This window comes from Melampsora larici-populina (assembly GCF_000204055.1).
Source record: "Melampsora larici-populina 98AG31 unplaced genomic scaffold MELLAscaffold_58, whole genome shotgun sequence".
Lineage (NCBI taxonomy): Eukaryota > Fungi > Basidiomycota > Pucciniomycetes > Pucciniales > Melampsoraceae > Melampsora > Melampsora laricis-populina.
In genome coordinates this window covers 447661-466326 of record NW_006768822.1, presented here as the reverse complement: position 1 = coordinate 466326, position 18666 = coordinate 447661, and the positions used below count along the sequence as shown (strand labels likewise).

The window sequence follows — 18666 nt, the reverse complement described above, 5'->3', positions numbered from 1 at the left end:
CTGAAGGTGTCATTGAATTCGTGTTCGCATGGTGGGTCAGATCCTGATTTCTTTCGTTCACTTCGTTGTCAATCTTAATTGCCAATTTTGCCATATCCTCCACACTTTCGAAGACATCTCTGACCATGTGAACACGTATTTCTCTCTTCAGTCCTTGTTTAAATTGAGAAATTAGAACTACTTCCGGCCATTTGACAATCAACGATATTTCAGAGAACTTGATCCAATAGTCTGTAACTGATCGAGTTTGGCGTAATGCACGTATCTCTCGCTCAGCCTTAGCAGTCCTTTCAGTGTCGAAAAACATGGCTTTGAAGGATTCGATAAATTTCTTCCAAGTTACCAGTTTCATTTTCTCAGAATCCAATAGCTGGTCAGTCAAGGATTGACCCCACAAGCTTGCCTTCCCGTCCATATAAGACAAAGCGAACGCAACCTGTGCTTGTTCGTTTACAAAACTAGCCGCATTCATTTGCATGTATAAACTGATCTGATTTACAAACACCTCAGCTTTAGGACCTTTGGCACCATCAAACTTGTTTGGTGTCGCAATCTTAGGCGGTTTGATATGGGTGACAGGATTTACCGAAGGGGTTGGTGCACTTGGAGCAGTTTGAGCTGATTGATGAGTCTCCATCGGTGACGATTGCTGACCCAACTGATTCATATTATTCTGATCAATACTCTTCTGTAACTCCACCCATTTCCTTTCAGCTTCTTGTCTCAATCGACTCTCTTCGTTAAGCTTCGCATTCAGTTCCTCAAACTTGTTCATTAAGTCCTGAAGATTGATTTCCGACATGTCTGTACCCTCTGCGTCTTCGAATGTTTCTTCTTGTCCTGAGGGTGGACTATCGGGTAATTTAAAGTCCGGCGTGGTGGTTGCGTTTTGCGGAGATAATAAGGTTTGGGAATATATAGTAAGATCTGTGAGCTTCAATGATTTAAATTCAGTTGCTTTCTGGTGGTATTGATAAGGTTTGAAGATCTGGTGGTGTTCCTCTAAGTTCTTCTTGTATGATTGAAAGTGTTGCTTTAATTAGATTTCGTTCTTTTCTTTTTTTTCTTTTCCTTCTTTAGAACTTCTTTCTTTTATTTTGTAATTTCTTTTCTTTGAGTTTTCTTCTTTCTTCTGTGGTTCCCTTGGACCTCGAGTGTTTAACGACGTAGCAATATGATAGGACCCTGATGCGTAGAGGTGCAAGAGATGAGAGCAAAGGTCCTCTGGTAATGTAGATAGATTGCTACGTGAGGATTAGAAGAGTCTAATCCTCCAGACTACTAACTAGAGTTGTACTCAGTACAAGCATATGTAAGTATAAGCATAAGGTAAAGCGCTCATAACAAAGACCGGACAGTAGATAGGATCAAAAGCACAGCCTGGTGGCCAAATTGGAGACAAGATGTTGAAGAATACGTGAAAACTTGTGAAAGATGCCAGAAAGCAAATAAAGCCACAGGAAAAAGATTTGGTTTACTTCAAAGAATAGAAGAACCAACGTATGCTTGGGAAGTCATTAACATGGATTTTGTTACAGGTCTTCCGCCATCATTAAATAACAATTACAACTGTGTACTAGTCATTGTAGACAGATTTTCAAAAAGGACAAGGTTCTTACCATGCTACAAAGAAGCAACAGCAATGGATATTGCGTTATTATTCTGGGAAAGAATAATAAGTGACGTAGGATTACCACGAATAATCATCAGTGACAGAGATCCAAAGTTTACTTCTGAACTTTGGAAAAGTCTACATACACTTATTGGAACAACATTGGCTCTTTCCACTGCTTATCATCCACAGACTGATGGTCTCAGTGGAAGAAACATTAGTACTTTAACTGAAATAATCAGAAGGTATTGCACTGAAGGACTTTGTTACACAGATAAAGATGGACATACACATGATTGGCATACATTACTGCCAGCTTTAGAATTAGCATATAATAGCAGCATACATAGCACAACGGGAAAGAAACCTTTTGAAGTAGAAAGAGGCTATTTTCCTAGATTACCAAAAGACCAGATAAAAAATAAAAATGTTGAATTTCATCTGACGTCCTTAAGTTTCTTTGATATGCTTGGTAAAGCAAGAGCTCGAGCAGCTCAATGTATTGAAGATTCTGTGACGTATAATCAAGAAAGATGGAATAAGACTCATAAAGAACCTAAGTTTGTAATAGGTGAACAAGTACTACTATCCACTACAAACTTTAACAATCTTCAAGGACCTAAGAAACTTCAAGACCAATTTGTTGGACCATTTGTAATACTAAAATTCCATGGGAGCAATGCAGTAGAAGTAGCATTGACAGAGGAATTTGGGAGAAAACATCCAGTATTTCCAATCTCATTAATAAAGAAGTTTCACGCTTCTGACAAGAGCAAATTTCCTGACAGAGAAATACCTAAGAAAACTCCTATCAGGTTTGAAACTGATGGAGAAAAGATTTTCTCACACATAATAAAACAAAGAGACACACAAGTTAACGGTAAATCTGCTACACTTTATCTTGTAAGATACAAGAATAGGAGTGCAGATGAAGATGAATGGCTACCAGCAGATAAAGTGCCAAATAACAAAACAACCTTGCGAGAATTCAGAGCCCAAAGAAGAGCTCATAAACCTTCTGAAAAGAAGTAATGACCTCCTTTGAGGGTGGGGAATGTCAGCCCTGGGTACATATGTATGTACCCAAAGACTAACTTGTAACATATATAAACACCTTCAAACAACTAATTACATGTACATAAAGCTTACAAAACATATGTAACTTGTAATAAATCATATATACATCTTAATTACATATACATATACATTTGAAATGATATGTATTACTTTTGCTAAAAAGTTTGGCCCGATCGAGAAAAAATAAAACAGAATGTAGACCCAGAATCCGCCGCAGCAGTCACAACGCAGCAGAGAGAAAATTTTTGGGGTGCTGTGGGCTGTGGTGTGAGCACCCATCCATCCCATCAATTTCCCAGCTGCCGCCAAAAAAATTCATATTCTCCAAATCCCGGTCGATCGCTTCCTTTTTTTCACTAAATTCAACTACGACACTCACTGCTTCTCGCATCCTGGAAACGTGTGCATCCATGGTGGACAATCAATTGATGATCTCTGTAAGAAAAAAGGTACACTTTATCACTTCAATTCCTCCCAATTCTCTCTTCGGAGCAATTCATTCAACTTACTGATTATCCCCAATATAATCTCTAGGTATCCTTCTCCCATACTTACCACCATACCGTCCCGAGTTGAACACTATCAAGTTTGGAGTCAATGTGCTGTACTTTGGTGTTTGGAGATCATAAGTTTTAGTCACTAGGTCAAATCCGGTCGAACGGATCATCTGTTGTGTGAAAGGTTTTACATGATTCCTCTTATGTTGATAACGAGCATTTTTTAAAAAATGAAATTAAGGAATGTTGTTGAAGCTTTTATGGAGCTCACAACTACTGTGCTCATCCAAAAAAAGGGCAAGTTGAATGAGATGTATCTTACATATCTTCAAACTATCCAGTGCCGAGCTCCGCTGCATAACAAAAGTCTGAGATTGAACATTCTATGAAAGATGAAGTGTGCCAGTTTTCAAGGTGATCGAGATCATCAATATCATTGACTGGTTATGAACAATATCAAAACCAGTCAATTCTCAATCGATTTGCCTATGACTCACAAGACAATCCTATGATTGATGGTCTATGAACGAGATCAATCTCTGTTTTCTTGAAGACATTCAAATCCAAACATCAACTGCTTTTGATCGGTAAAAACTAATCCCCCATCCTTTGTTCCTATGGAAGAGATTGTGGACAATCTCAGCTCTCTTATGTAATCTAGAGACTCATTTTTTTCATCAAGATCAAAATTGATCGATTTGCCCGTGATCTATGAAGAAGATTGAAAGGATTTCAATTTTTACACCAATTTTATCTAGAATTCATTGATCTACTTCCTACATGTACAATGACAATCTTCTCTAACAACAGTTCATCCTTTCTAGACAATCAAGCTTGTTAATGAGGAAAACAAAGTGATTGACCGGGATTTGGAGAATATGAATTTTTTTGGCGGCAGCTGGGAAATCGATGGGATGGATGGGTGCTCACACCACAGCCCACAGCACCCCAAAAATTTTCTCTCTGCTGCGTTGTGACTGCTGTGGCGGATTCTGGGTCTACATTCTGTTTTATTTTTTCTCAATCGGGCCAAACTTTTTAGCAAAAGTAATAATATGTAAGCAAACATCAATTACACCTCATAACTCAGTGTCAAGAGTTAAAAAAGCTTATATTACATATCACACATAACATGTATATGTAATTAAGTATTATTAGTACTAATCCCAAATAATAATAATGATCAAACCCTAAACCAAAGTAGGGATGTAAACAAATCTCACCACAGTTAGGTTTGGAGAGGAGAGTATATAAACTCCTCCTCTCCCAGCCTTGAGAGATTACCCCCCAAGCTTTATTACATACTACTTTTAAGAACACTTAAAGTTCTACTGAAGTAACATCAAGAGTCTTATAAATATAAGACTAGTGATATCTTCATTACTTTAAATCAGTTCCTTGATTAAAAGTAAGTAATACTCTTCACTCTTCCCTGGATCCTCTACTATCCCCAAGTAGAACTCTAATAGGTTGGTGACCATATAACAACCCAAGGTTGGTGACCATAGAACAACCCAGGTTGGTGACCATAAGAACAACCCAATGTTAGTGACCATAGAACAACTAGTCTAGTGAACTTCATCCCACTCTCTAATCTGTCACTTGAAGATTAAAGGAAGGGCTAGGATCCACCCTTCACACTTTATAAACATTTCATTATTGTCCATTTCTCATCCCTTTCCTTTGTTTATAATTCTTTGTAACTACTTTTATATTTGAAATATAATCATAATTACTTGAATTATAAGACCCACCTTGCCCAATTAGTGAGCCTTGAGTACTCAAAAGAGTAACCCACCCTCACAAGTCTAGTAATCACAAGATCTGATGACATGGTCTGAAGGCCTTTATTTTTTGAATTTTTTATTTGTGCATATCCTGCTCATGAGATCCGTAGTGATTTTCTCTCTGAATTATCATATGCCATTTATGGTAACGTTTTGAAGGATACTATTGTTTAACTTGATTGTCCCAATCAGCCTACATACACCGTTTCATCTGCACTGGATAAGATGCCTTTTGTGGCGAGGACTTGATGGATCATGCTTTGAAGAAAGAAATCTACACATAGATAGTTGGAGAGAGAACAAATGTTGACGGTTGTTATAATGAATCTGCCGTTGGAAAATTCCCACATCAAATGCTACCAAATTTTGGCTGATTGAGTATGTTTGTATGGACTTTTGTCGTGTGCCGAGGTGATGCTATGAACAATTTTAAAGGTTTGAATAATCAAGAATCAGGAGAATTTCTTTAGCCATTGATTCAAGCAAGACCATCATGGACAGGTAACTATGTACCACGTTCAACTGCATGCAAAATCGAGATAGTGATGGATGTAACATGTTACTTTGAACACTTGTCTCGAGGACATTCTAGATGACATAGCAAACATTTCGAGTTTGAAACATACGTAAAAAGCGCTGGTTAGTGATGAGTAAATAGGATATGCTTGGTTGCTAACAAGTCTTAAAAATCATACTTACGTAGGTTCTCATTGCGAGTCAAGCAAAAGTACGGGCCCACCGATGCAGCTTGATCGCAAACTTTGGTTTTCAAAATCAGTACATCATTAACTCGTATTCTGGTGTGTGAATTTTGTTGCAGGTGAAAGTTGTAAATAAAATGACTAACGGAATTGTCTGTGGTCTTTGCGAGGGGTTGGGTCGACCCGGAGTGCGAGGTCACAAGCCCACAGCTGACCCCCGTTCATTGAAATTCCGTTTCGGTCGACGCAGTCCCTAGCAGCTGTGTGATGAGCCGTCGAACCAAAAAGTGAGTGGTCCCTCCACATTGCCCATTGATTGAAAACGAGAAATTTTTCTCCTACAAGGTAATAGCTTATCATTCCTTCTACACCATTTGCAAGCATGGGATATGGGGGGTTTACCCTTCACTTGTACGTCACAGACTGTGTGCATATTTTTTTTGACAGGATGTTCAAAGTGTTGGGTCAGTTCAGAGTGTCCCTGGCAATCAAAGATCTTGGAAAGACTTTGAAGAAAACAAAACAGCAGACTGAAGCGAAATGTTTGACTAACACCATGGTTTCCCGGGGGTCGGTGCAGTCCAACCGTAGGTGCATTCTATAGCATCAGCAGCTGCGAAGATATGAGACCCGAGGTCTGCGACGAGCAGCACAACGAGAAAAACATGAAAGATGTGAACCAAGAGCTTCCGAGACATATTTATCAGAACAAGATATCAACCTGTTGTACAAGCTGAAGAGCGGCTGAAAGGTCTTGCTGAAGTGAAAAGAAACAGTCTGGTTATGAAAAGCCAGCGGCTTACCAACGTAACATTTTTACCAAAGCAGCCTTGTACGCAATTCAACGACGAATGTTTCTGTCGCGGATCCGTTTCAAGCCTCATTCATGATATGTACACAGCACGGGTTCAGTCAGCCACATTTCCCTAAAATAACAGCCACAGGGCTAACAACGTACTCTGTATACAGTCTTTGATGGGCCAGACCATCCAAGTACAAAAGGGTGTGTGCTCACTTCAACAAGTAAAGTTTCAAAGGTTGGTCCATCAACAAAGTTTGATATTATGAGCTGTCACGAGGTTGAATGAGTCCTTTCCAAGTCATATCAGAAGTTACGGGAGGTCTTTCCGGGACGACCATCGCCAACTGGAGATGATTCAATTCACCCATCCACCCACCTCGGATTATCAAGGTAATGAAAGCACCCGGCGCGGGTAAACAACCAAGCAAAGGATGTTAAGGTAGATAAGAGGGTGAAGGTGAATCAACAGGTTTTGATTTCAGAAACTGAAGTTGATCCAACAGCGGACATTGATGGGTCAGCACCATCCAAGAGGCATAAGGTCAACAAAAGGGCAGTTTTGGCAGATTCAAAAGATGTTCTTGCCACCAGTGGTTCTTGCAGAAGATGACACTTCAATGTTGAAACCAAAATCTCCAAAAGTTGAGTAATTACATACTCACCATCACTTAAGGCACAGCTCACATCTTACATGTTGTTTGTGCAAAAGCAGTAACCAAAAAAGAAGGTTGGAAAGGGTGGGAAATTGTTGAGGATAAAGCTCTTCAAAACACTGATGTAGTGATAATCCAAGAGGTAATGGAAGAAGGTGATGTGAGGAAGTCAAAATGTAAGAGATGAGTAGGATGTTCTTGTTCTTGTCTTTTCTAAATTTGTTTTCTCATTTTTTCAACTAGTGAATCAAATTGTTGCTCTGTTTTCTCCTTTGTCATTTCCATACCTTCTTTTTTGTGATTATTTCCTTCTCTTCGGATTTTAGTCTCTCTACATCTGTTTGAACCTGTCAAATCATGTTTTCCAGAAACCAAAGCAACACAACTTTTGAAGAGGAGCAAAAATTCTCTAAAAGATAGTTTTTTTGTCTATAAAGGTTTACAATTGCAGCTCAAAGTGCATTTATTTGGAATGGGCAATCATCAGGTATGACGTGGTAATTAAAGGTGTCTGATGAGTGGTTCAAAAAGGTGAATTGTATCTTTTGGGCCGGTCAATCATTGGGTATAATGATATAATTGAAGGTGTTTGACAAGCCATAGGATGCATCTCAAGTATGAAATTTCAATATCACATTGTGCTTTCCCCTTTGAGTGTAAAAGGAGGGTGTAATTTTCCACATCAATGGAAACAAATGGATGTAAAATGCTATCTGAGGTGGCTCATATGGAATTTTACACACAAATATTTTTACACACATTATCTGGTAGGAATAATCTGAGTGAAAAACTTGATATTTCCGGGCTCAGGATGCAATTTTCCACTCTAGTTTTTCCACCTTTTGTTTTCCACTCACAAGAAAAAATGGAAAAAAGGTGGGAAATCGCATATGACCCCCCAGAATATACAATTTTCCACTCGGCGGTTTTGTACACCACAAAACCGGTGGAAAGGAAGGGGTGGCAAAATATAGCTCTGGCATTGACACAATTGGAGTCAAACTGTTGAGACAGTGTGTTGTGTATTTCTGGTGGTTGCACGTGATGTTGAGAGCCCCTACAGACCTCCCAGATCTAGAGACTCTTGATCAAAATTTATGGGCTCTCAATGTCCCAGACTGTACTTTGCGAGGACTGCTGTTGAGCTTTTTTGTATTTCAACCCCCTAAATGAGCAAGAGCCCCCACATTAGGTGGACTGTTGTGGATGCTCTTAAGTTCCACTTTTTCTTTTTCAAAATGGAGCAACATGCAATATTGAAACAGTTACCACCTAACCCTTAAAATCATTCAAACCTTATCCCAATCTTAATTATTTTTATTTCCCTCAGTCTGATTCTAATCAAAATAAAATTGATCAACCTCTTCAAATCATTCTCACTTATCTTGTTCATGGGATTAACAGTAAATTGGAGTTTGAAATTTTCATATATCATCTACATAGCATACATATAATGTTATTTCATCTGAATTTGCTATGATGGCTTTTGTGGTGAGGATTGATCTTTTTGATATAGGTTGGAAAGAATTGTATAGATAGTTGACGAAAACTGATGAAAGCTTGAGTATTTATTGAGAGGAGTACTTTTAATCTGATGAATGGATACTTTGTTGCTGACTCTGAGTCTCATGTTACATATTTGACATGTATGTATGACATGTTACATATGTTTACATGCACAGAGTAGTAAAGTTACCGAGATGAGAGAGTTACATAATCATTCTCCTGAGTGATATTTGTCATTGATGATCAGGCTATCAGCTACAATTGTTCTTGTTGTTCCATTTAACCTCAACTCTCATCCTTCACAATTCACTTCCATTCTCCGAGTGCTTGGATAGCGAATTCTATTAAAACTTACCATTCATCCTATATTTGAAACCTCACAGTGGGTCTTCCTTTGTTCCTTCCGGAGGTCCAATTCAATCAAGTCAGTTCATTTCTTTATCTAGGTATCATTCGATGACCTTTCGGAAGTATTGACATTGGGCTTCATCAGTCTTCAAGCTCCCCTTAAACAATGTCTACTTCAGACAATGATTCAATCGACCATCACTCAGAGCCATCTAGCCCTCAATCTCCTTGGGAATCTCAATCAGAATCAGAGTCACTTATGAATTCGAATTACGAGATAATTCAACCTGATATCGAATACGAGGCGGATGGTACTGTGAGCAGTGTGAACAGCGAAGATTTAGATCAAGACTGGGAGCATTTCCGATCGCCTTCGCCCAGATCTCCTATGATCCCACAACAAGTTTTGTCCACTCATGGCTCAGAGACTTCCGATAATCGATCGTCAGTTAATGGCGAGGAAGATCATTCTAAGCTCTTTGATCTCGAACATTCAGCTTCATCTTCCTTTATCAGTCGATTTACAGAGTCTTCTCAAGATGGATCTGATACAACTTCAGACAGTCTCGCTACTCTCTGTTTGCCATATACATTTCCCGATCCAACTCATAATCCAGATCCAACTGACAACAAACTCTCCGATCCATCTACTCCAGCCTGGCCTCCTGCTTCTGAAAGCCGTTCAGTTGCTGACCCCTTTCAGGAGCATGAGAGTTTCACCCTTTACGATCAAACAGCTAGTGAGCTTGGAGGCATGCTCTACGAAAGATCCCCGAATCGGAACTCCGACAGCCCCCATGTCTCCCATTGGCCAAATCTTTACAAATCCGATGGTCCTCCTAGTCTGTCGGAAATTCATTCTCTAGATTTGGATACAACTGGCAATCAGCCCGGCCTTTCATCTGATCCTCAAGTTCTCTGCACTAGTCGATCGTCCAGTATGGCCCAAGTCACTTCTCCGGCTCCTCTGTCAGACTCAATCGCCGCTTCCCATGAGCTGAATGTCTATCTACTTGGGAAGCCAATGTCGAAAAGCGAAATCCGTACCTTCCTCAATAAACTCCGTACGAACTTTGTCGCACATCCCACCTTGGAAGCCCCTGATCCTCCACAGGAGTCTAATAATCGGCATAGGTATAACGAAGCTATGATTAGTCTGTCTGATCAATATCGCACGGTGATTGCACATTCACTCGGCTCAACTTATCAGTCTACACATTCACAATTGATGCGTCAAACTTCTGACCTCGAGATCATCCTTCACGACTTCACTCGTCTCTCTGAAGAGCGTGCTCAAGTGCATACAGCCTCACTTCCTGCTCGACCAGCTCTTGTGGTATACCGAGTGGATCCTTCGACCTTTTCGATACCACGCTGGCTCCCGCCCTGTCTGCTGAGCCGTCGTGGTGGTGATAATCTCACGATGCTCATGTTGGTATCAGTTCTACCTTCTGGACCTGATCTCAACATATCTGTCAACATCTCTGTTGATTCGGATTCAGCAGAGATGAATCGATCGAGTGAAGAATGCGTTGATGCCCTCCAATCTGATCATCCTGATCTCTCCTATCAAATCCTGCGATGCACCGACCCACTGAGGAGCTCAAGCTCAATCGTAATGGATCTACATGATCTTGACAGACTATCTCCAAACTCGATCTTCCAGCTGCGAAGCTTAAGGGTACCTGTCCAATCGCCCAAGCCGACACTCTTGAACTCCACCATCCTTTCAATCTCCGTTTTGGTCTTTTCAGCGATGCTCATGAGTTGGTTAACCCTTCACTCTCGTCAATCGATATCATCACCGATTTCCTTTTCCGCCTGCCAAGCTCATCCCATCATTCATAGTTTGGTTCCAACTCTGAAGTATTCCTGTAGCACTGCTTCCTTGTCATCTATAGATGATTCTGTGCTTCCTGGGCCTGTACAGCAAGTGAACTCTTTACACACCGATGTGATGCCCATCCTCTCTAAGGACTTCTTGCCTATTTCCGAGGATCCGACTCTAGACGTGACTCCTGAACAATCCACCAAGTCTAAGTCTGAACCGAGTCTGAGAAACTATTCTTCCAATCCTGACAAAGAGTCCAAAATCCCTTCAAGCTTTGGTGATCCTGAGTGCTTTGTGGCTAATTCATCTTCTCAATGTAAGGAAAGGCCACATGGACAGGCGAAGTCAGACAAGGTCAGTCTGTATGATTCTCGGATGCATTTTCTCTATGTATTCAAAACCGTTTTCCCCTTGCATCCTCCCATATAGCCTGGGCCTAGTTCTTTCATTCTCTCTTTCATATCTCACCATTCGAGTTCTTTCTCGAATCAGTCTCTTTTCCGGGTCCCGTATGCTCGACTTTCATCAGTTCCAAAGCTCGTGAAACAGGCAGTGGTGTCATCGGGTCCAAATGTGATGAATCGATCTAGAAATCTAGTTAACCATTCGAATCTCCTGAACACGCTCAGTGAAACCATGAACCTTGAAAATAATCCTAAAGTGAATTCAATGCTGAAGCCAACCAAAATTTGGGCACACCGTCTACCCAAGAGACTTCGTCAAGGACTTCGTAATCTTCAGCATCGTCCTGATGCGTGTTTAAATGTGATTATGAATGCGAGTCTACCTCCATCACGAGCTTTGGGTCAGTTACCGATCCTTGGGCGAGAATGGGTTCGAAGAAATAACATCTTCCAAGTGGCTTTTGGTGGTAAGTCATAAAATTTCTGTCCCTGATATGAAAGACGTACTAATTGGATTTCTTGTTCACTCCCCATCACTTCAAAGACTTCTATCCATTCTAGCGTTTTTTGTTTCGTGTGTTTGTGTTGGAGTCACTATCGTAGGGAATGTGTATGGTGTCTCGTACAGCTTAGAAGTTTATCTTTCTCGGGCCTTTGATTCTTTCAAGCCTTTTAGCCTTACTGCTTGTAAAACCACTGTAAAGGAGTGTCTCTTTTCATATCTCAAGTTTATCTTTTATCTTTATCATATTTTCTTTCTACATGTGTTAGTCTTATTTGGTTTGTTTGATTATTATCAATGGTGTTGTTGTTGTTGTAAATCAGTGTGCAATTTCTCTTAGTGGGTTGCTTTTCATGTATTTCATCCCTTTTGTGTTAAATTCATATGTACTATCTCAGTGATATTATACATTCTGCATTCACATATTTTTGTTCAAAGACGCAATCTATATATATTTATGGGGGTCTTTTCATTGGGATTGACAAAGAGTGACAAGGCTATTTTCCGAAACCAATTTGGCTCATACTTTGCAAGTAGGCCATTGATACTCACAATCAAACAACAAACTCTGCCACTAGTTGAGTTGATGGATTCAAAATCTGATCATTCTTGGGCGGTTAGATTACAACCTTCCTTGAGGTTTGTCCCTCATAATCATCAAAGCTTGTAAAATTCTGCTATATAAATATGACGCCAATTAAGGATTGCTTATATTGAGGAAGGAAGAATTGTGACAGATTTGATAAAAAATAGAAAATGATACAAAAGGCCCATGATAAGATAGTAAGGAATCAACAAAGACAGACAGAGATAAAGTTACAACGCAGTACATCAAGAGAAGAGGATTATCACCCAAAATTGAGGGTGAAAATCGCGGACTTAACCTCACCAACTACAGGGTTCGCACCAGTGAAGATGATGTTGGCATTGAATTTGATTGAAACTGGCAAGGATACGGTGATGGTTCCGTCCACAGTCATTTGATAGGAGGAAGCGGAACGAGCGCTGAGAAGTTTGGCTGTATCATTTTACCAGATGTGTTAGCTTCAAAGGAAATATAGCAGAAAAGGAATCACGTAGAAGTGTGTGACTCTGAGCAATTACCTGAGTCAAAGTTGAATTTCGGTTCACCGTATTGTTTGTAGCTTGCAAAGGCATGTATGAAGTCTGATAGAACCAACTCGATTGGCTTTGTAGAAGAAAGATGTAAAACTTTGATATTGATCCTTTACCTTGCTTAGTGTAAATCAGTTTTGTCTTACCAAATGCAACGAGCTTTTTGGTGCCTTTGTTTCCTAGTATATCGTAGGCAGCACCATAATTCTGGGCTGATAGACAAGTTTGTATGTTCTTCACCATAGGAGTCAATGTGTTGATGTCCGCTTGGACGAAATCTGATAAACAAAACATGTGTAAGGAGATGAAAGGTTGCATAGTCAAAGTAAGCGCTCTGACTGGATGACCACGTCACCGCCAGCGCATTTGACAAGAGGCCTACGAAGATAACAAGCGTAGATAAAGAGAGGGTAGAGGTCTTCATGGTAGATGTTTGATTGGAAATTGGATTGGTTCAATTTATGGAATAGAAGTCTTTGTTGAGCTGGAATCCTTGATATGATCAGATGAAGCAAGGAAGACAGAGAACTGCGAGATTTTATACGTATGAAGGATTGAAAGAAAATCCTCCCTACATTCTAACAATCCCCAACGCCAGCACAGGGCAGCCCATGATTGGCGGAAAATGCGCTGCGCCGGTGACTGGAGGTGTGAGGACTGCGCTGCGAAAGTAGCGCAGTGGGTCAAAAATGGAAAGTTCCCTAGAACGTGACAAAGCCACTCGCGCCAAAAAGTTTCCTGCGTGGTATACCCCAAAGCGTAGTGAAGCGCAGACGTCCAAAGAAATGGAGCAGTTTTGAGTGAAGAAGAGTTGATATACAATTTGATTGATGAAAATGCAAGCCTGCCTCAGGCGTCTGGACCATCAACGAGGCTCATGAAGCCAATATGTAAGGAACCCCGGACATAATCAATATACATATACTTGACCTGAGTGGCACACCAGAGAGCTCTCAGATTGGCACTTTGGTGGATCTTCAGATGATCTTACCCTCAAATACTATTACAGCTGAGGATATTCCGTTGAATGGGTCAGACAGGCTTCTTGAGAAACAAATCTAGACAGTTGAACCCCTGACCCACAGCGCAGTTAGATGCGCGCAAACTTTGGGCGAGGTGAAGTTTTGTAAACCTGGGTTTAGCTGCAATTTCAACAAAGGGCCTGGCAGATCGAGAGTACCGGGGGATTCATGGAATCCGAGAGGCTCACCAAAGCAGAGAGCGGTGAGCTTTCCCAACATGTCACGCAGACATAGAGTTATTTTCGTCATGACATTCACAGCCTGTCCCCATCCACAGGAGATGGCACTGGAACCGACTTGACCACCAGTCATTCATCCCACCCTTCATCCCAAGCAAGAAGATTCTTTTCGCTGAATGTTCATATTTTGCCGTGCTTATATGTATCACTTCCGTCAGAATTTCAGGTTTTTGTCGCTTTGAGAGGTCCATAACAAGATTGGTCTCGAGTCGTTCTGACACATGACGCGAATGGTCTTATGCAACGGATAGGATAATTTGGGAGAACTCTCCTATGTGTATTATTACTTTGCATATACTTAATGCATTTTGTCTTTTGTGTTGTCTAATCTCAATTGCCCTTTTGGTATCAAATTCTTGTGAATCATCTCTTTCTTTCCTTTTAGAAAACAAAAAAACATATAAACATCATAAATCTTCTTGCAGTCTTGCAAGAGCTTACTGTACAAACTGGATTGTGATCCTACCTCACATTCTAAGGTAGATCATATTGGAATCTGGATGAGGATGAACGATTGATGTTGAGAGGATGTTGATGGGCATCAGTGATGCTTAATGCGGTGGTCCAACCTGGTCAACCCGGTGATGGGAGAGTCTAAGGTAATACAAATTCTCAATCTGGGTGTGTGATGTCTGACCTGTCAGACAGTCAGTCATATTTACGGTACTCAAAGCAACTATGTACGCGTACATATGTAGCTTTGAGTACCGCAATTACACATTCACTGTGGTACTGTGCCAAACTCACGCCTCACCGTACATGAGGCTCTCGGATTCCATGAAGCAGCAGATTCTCTGGGCAGATCTAAACTCAACAAAGTCCCACGCCGCGTCTCGCACGCTTCGAGCGCAGCGAGGGACTTACGACAACGAGGCACGCTTTTGCCTGTGAGGTTTTTTAAATTTGGCTGGTGAAATCTTCACTCCTTATGAAACTTTTTCACCCATTTGTGAAAAAGTTTGGCCAAAGAAACTTTTTGTTCGCCTTTCTGAGGCGATTCGATCTATCCAATAAAAAACCGAGGAACTCGAGGCATCCTCCCTCCATATGCTCTACAAGTTTCCAGATTTTCCTTTGTAACTGTAGCAACTGTAGCATGACTGCGGGGACAAAACTCTTCATTAGACTTGTATTTCTTATGTCCCGAGTTCTGAATAGTACTACCACAAAAATATAATAACACCCTCTCTAATCAAATTTATAATAACACCCTTTTGTATCCTCCTCCCTACATCTTATTTACTTGTTGCAAACTTCTCTTTTGATTGCCCATCAACCTATTTCATTTCAGATTCCTTGTGCTTTGTGTTTAAAGACACACTGACTGGACATGAGACTTTACAGCGTGTGTTACAAAAGTTATGAGGAAACATCGGTGTCTGCCTGTTAATAAGAATACAATATGTGAGGGTATTTGAGCTCATTGGAACATTTGAAGCATTTTGGGAAGCACAACATGCTCAGCACGAAAGAGCATGTCGATAAGTTAAGTTATGACCGTATGACCATATCCTGGATGGGATAAAACTAGTGTGTAAATACCTTGCAGCAATCATGTGTAAATGTTACAGGTAACAACAGTTTCATTTCAACAAAATCTTGAAACTTGCAAAGCATATGGAGGGAGGATGCCTCGAGTTCCTCGGTTTTTTATTGGATAGATCGAATCGCCTCAGAAAGGCGAACAAAAAGTTTCTTTGGCCAAACTTTTTCACATATGGGTGAAAAAGTTTTATAAGGAGTGAAGATTTCACCAGCCAAATTTAAAAAACCTCACAGGCAAAAGCGTGCCTTGTTGTCGTAAGTCCCTCGCTGCGCTCAAAGCGTGCGAGACGCAGCGTGGGACTTTGTTGAGTTTAGGGCAGATCCACCGCAAATCTAGACCACTGATATCTGCATATCTATAAACAGACAAGGTTTTCAAATGGAGTTGACCTGAACGTATGTCAGATTAAAGAAGATCACACGTATTTAGGATGGGTTACATAGTGGAACACACAACCACAAATTTTAGATCAAATCAAAAGCAAAAAAAAACATGGAGTTGCAGGACTTGTGGATGGTTGTCTGCTTTGATTGTATTGAAAATTCTCTCTGTTGATTAATTTGGGAGGAGCTGTCCAGTTCTATTGAATTGAAGATACACAAAAATACTCTAAATTACAATTTTACAAAAATTCACTTTGCTCAATCCCTAATAGGTCTGGGGAGTTTGGGTGATCTGTGCTATCTAAATAAACTCACAACAAGAAGCTTTGAAAGCCCTGGTTGCAAAGTGTACAAATCATATAGTAGAATAGATGACTGACTCAAGGCATAAAAGAGTGGTCCACTATGGGGTGGCCTGAAAAAGGTATTACAAGATACAGGGAGAGGTGGACAGGACAGAAAATCAAGGTACTCAAAGTATGAAGGGTACTCAAAGCAAGTGTAGTGCCAAATACTTTCAAATTTTTGACAGGCATAATGTCCTCTTCTGTAACTTGTTGGGCCATTTTCCTTGTCAAAAATGGGATTTGGAAAGTACTGTCATTCTTACAAAGCTTGCCAAACATTCCGCGCCAAACTGCTCAAGTTTTGCAGGGAAACTTGGACAAGCTTTTTGAGAATGACAGTATGTGGGGCCTGTACTTCAAGTACCCTTCATGTATATAGTCTTTGTATATAGTTTTTTTTGGCGGGGAAATAAAATAAAATATACTTTTGGCCTCTTTTGCCTTGCCAAAAAAGCTATGTACAAAAACTATACACAACTTTGAGTACCCACTGCCAACATATTTACCTTGGATTTTGTAATCCGAGGTATCCTCGGATGCAAAACCTCGGACAGAAGCTTCCCGAGGTTTTGATCCGAGGTTATTTCCAGGGCAAAAAAATACCTCAGGCAAAAACCTCGGACAAGGTCTGTCCGAGGATTTGCCTCCGATGATGCCTCGGATTTCTCAACCCGAGGCATCTATGCTGGCAGTGACCGTAGATATATGTTCATGTGGTATGATATATAACAAAAAATCTCAAATCATTGTGAGAATGCTTTGGAGAGATATTATTGAACACTTTGAGGAGATGATAATCAGAAGTGGGAATTGAACAAGAGTTCAGAGTCCACAGGTTTACAAGATGATCATTTTGAGGGAATTGTGCATCCTATGAGATATGATGGTAAAGAGATAGTTCTTGAAGAAGTGTTGGAAGCCAAGATGTTTTTCATCAATATTTTTTCTGATTTTCAAGTTGCTGGAGCCATCTACCACAACAGTTCTGCCATGTAAAGGTGAGCAAGAGTTGGCTTTGGAGTTCTTAGTAAGTATACAAGTCCCACTGCTGATGTCAACAACTCCAGTATTGGTGACAGGACATAGAATTCCTTAGATTTGGTGTGATTTTCAAAAAGGTGCGCCAACCCCCAATTTTACAAATTCTCTGATGCCTAGGCACACCTGCCATCTGGCGCCTAAGACGGTTTTTTTGTGCCACACCCACAACCTGATCCAGGACCCTGGAAAGCTCCTACAGAGCCCTCTCACAAAAAGAGTCCTTTTTGGCCTTCTGAGGCTCAAATGTGTGTGACAAAAAAGGTTCTAATTTGATTTTTGCCCAAAATGCTTGTGATCAAAAAAGTCCTGAAATCGGCTGGGCCTGAAGATGCTTATGACCAAAAAAGTCCCGACCTCCCCTTGGGTTTTGTATCACTTGTCATGTATTGTGTGCTAGACAGACAGTCTTATATTGATAAGACTATTAACTATATACTTGGTATAACTTTAAAGTGGATCTTTGAAGGTGTAATGTAATAATTGCTTGGGGGGACTTCTTGAAAGCTGAGAGAAGAGAGGTTTCTATACTCTTTTCTTTAAACCTAACTGTCGTGATATTTGGTCATATCACCACAAGGTTCAGGGTCTCATTTTTATCATTATTACATATGCTTAATTACATATACATTTTAAGTATGATATGTAGTATAAGCATTTTAACGCTTGACACGGAGTTATAAGAAGAAATTGGTGTTTGATCACATATTACATGTAGGGCTATGACCCGGCCCTGGCACAACATGGCCGGCCCCAGGGCACTGCACGGCCCTGAAAAGGCCTGGCTGCATCTTCAAGCAGACCGCGGCTTGTTGTGGGCCTGTATTGGGGAGATGGGACCAAAAACATCAGGGCTGGCGCCCTGAGGGCCTGGGCCCATGGCGGGGCTTCTGGCATTCTGTAGTCCAAGCTCAGCTGACCCAGGGCGTGTACCGCTTGCCTTCAAGGAATTGTTGGGCAGGCTCAGGCGGCTGGGGCCAGGGCCGGGTCATAGCCCTAATTACATGTGATTATGAGTGTACATGTAAATGTAATGAGTGTTATTATAGGTTATATTTCATGTTACATACTGTTTATTAACTGTATATATGTGTATTGAGGCTTCTTATAATAGGTCTGCAACCCAACCCTGAAAGTTCAGGGCCGCCCGCAGGGCATTTCCCAGCCTTGGGTAGACCCAAAGGCCTTTGGAAATTACTCAGGGCCAGGCTCAAATTTAGGAGCAAAATAAACCCAGAGAGGGGATAATTCTGCA

The 18666-nt window shown here is 40.7% G+C and overlaps 4 protein-coding genes across 4 annotated transcripts; 2 read left to right on the top strand and 2 right to left on the bottom strand.

Moving 5' to 3' along the window:
* Positions 1 to 5532: 5532 nt before the first annotated feature.
* Positions 5533 to 6372, bottom strand: MELLADRAFT_124240 (uncharacterized protein; the record flags this gene model as incomplete). Its single annotated transcript, XM_007416218.1, has 5 exons — positions 5533 to 5561; positions 5673 to 5732; positions 5821 to 5934; positions 6017 to 6097; positions 6228 to 6372. 5 exons carry the CDS (start codon positions 6370 to 6372, stop codon positions 5533 to 5535), a joined length of 429 nt encoding a protein of 142 aa, XP_007416280.1.
* A 2518-nt stretch (positions 6373 to 8890) lies between these two features.
* MELLADRAFT_79236 (uncharacterized protein) lies at positions 8891 to 10503 on the top strand (the record flags this gene model as incomplete). Its single annotated transcript, XM_007416236.1, has 2 exons — positions 8891 to 9059; positions 9129 to 10503. A coding segment is annotated over one exon (1353 nt), but the record flags the coding sequence as incomplete, so codon positions are not given.
* An 862-nt stretch (positions 10504 to 11365) lies between these two features.
* Positions 11366 to 12186, top strand: MELLADRAFT_73180 (uncharacterized protein; the record flags this gene model as incomplete). The annotated part of the gene is made up of 2 exons (XM_007416237.1): positions 11366 to 11685; positions 11763 to 12186. The coding sequence occupies 2 exons, from the start codon at positions 11391 to 11393 to the stop codon at positions 11777 to 11779; spliced, it is 312 nt and encodes a 103-aa protein (XP_007416299.1).
* A 382-nt stretch (positions 12187 to 12568) lies between these two features.
* Positions 12569 to 13260, bottom strand: MELLADRAFT_123261 (uncharacterized protein; the record flags this gene model as incomplete). The annotated part of the gene is made up of 4 exons (XM_007416217.1): positions 12569 to 12738; positions 12825 to 12887; positions 12953 to 13114; positions 13176 to 13260. The coding sequence occupies 4 exons, from the start codon at positions 13258 to 13260 to the stop codon at positions 12569 to 12571; spliced, it is 480 nt and encodes a 159-aa protein (XP_007416279.1).
* Between the last annotated feature and the right edge of the window lie 5406 nt (positions 13261 to 18666).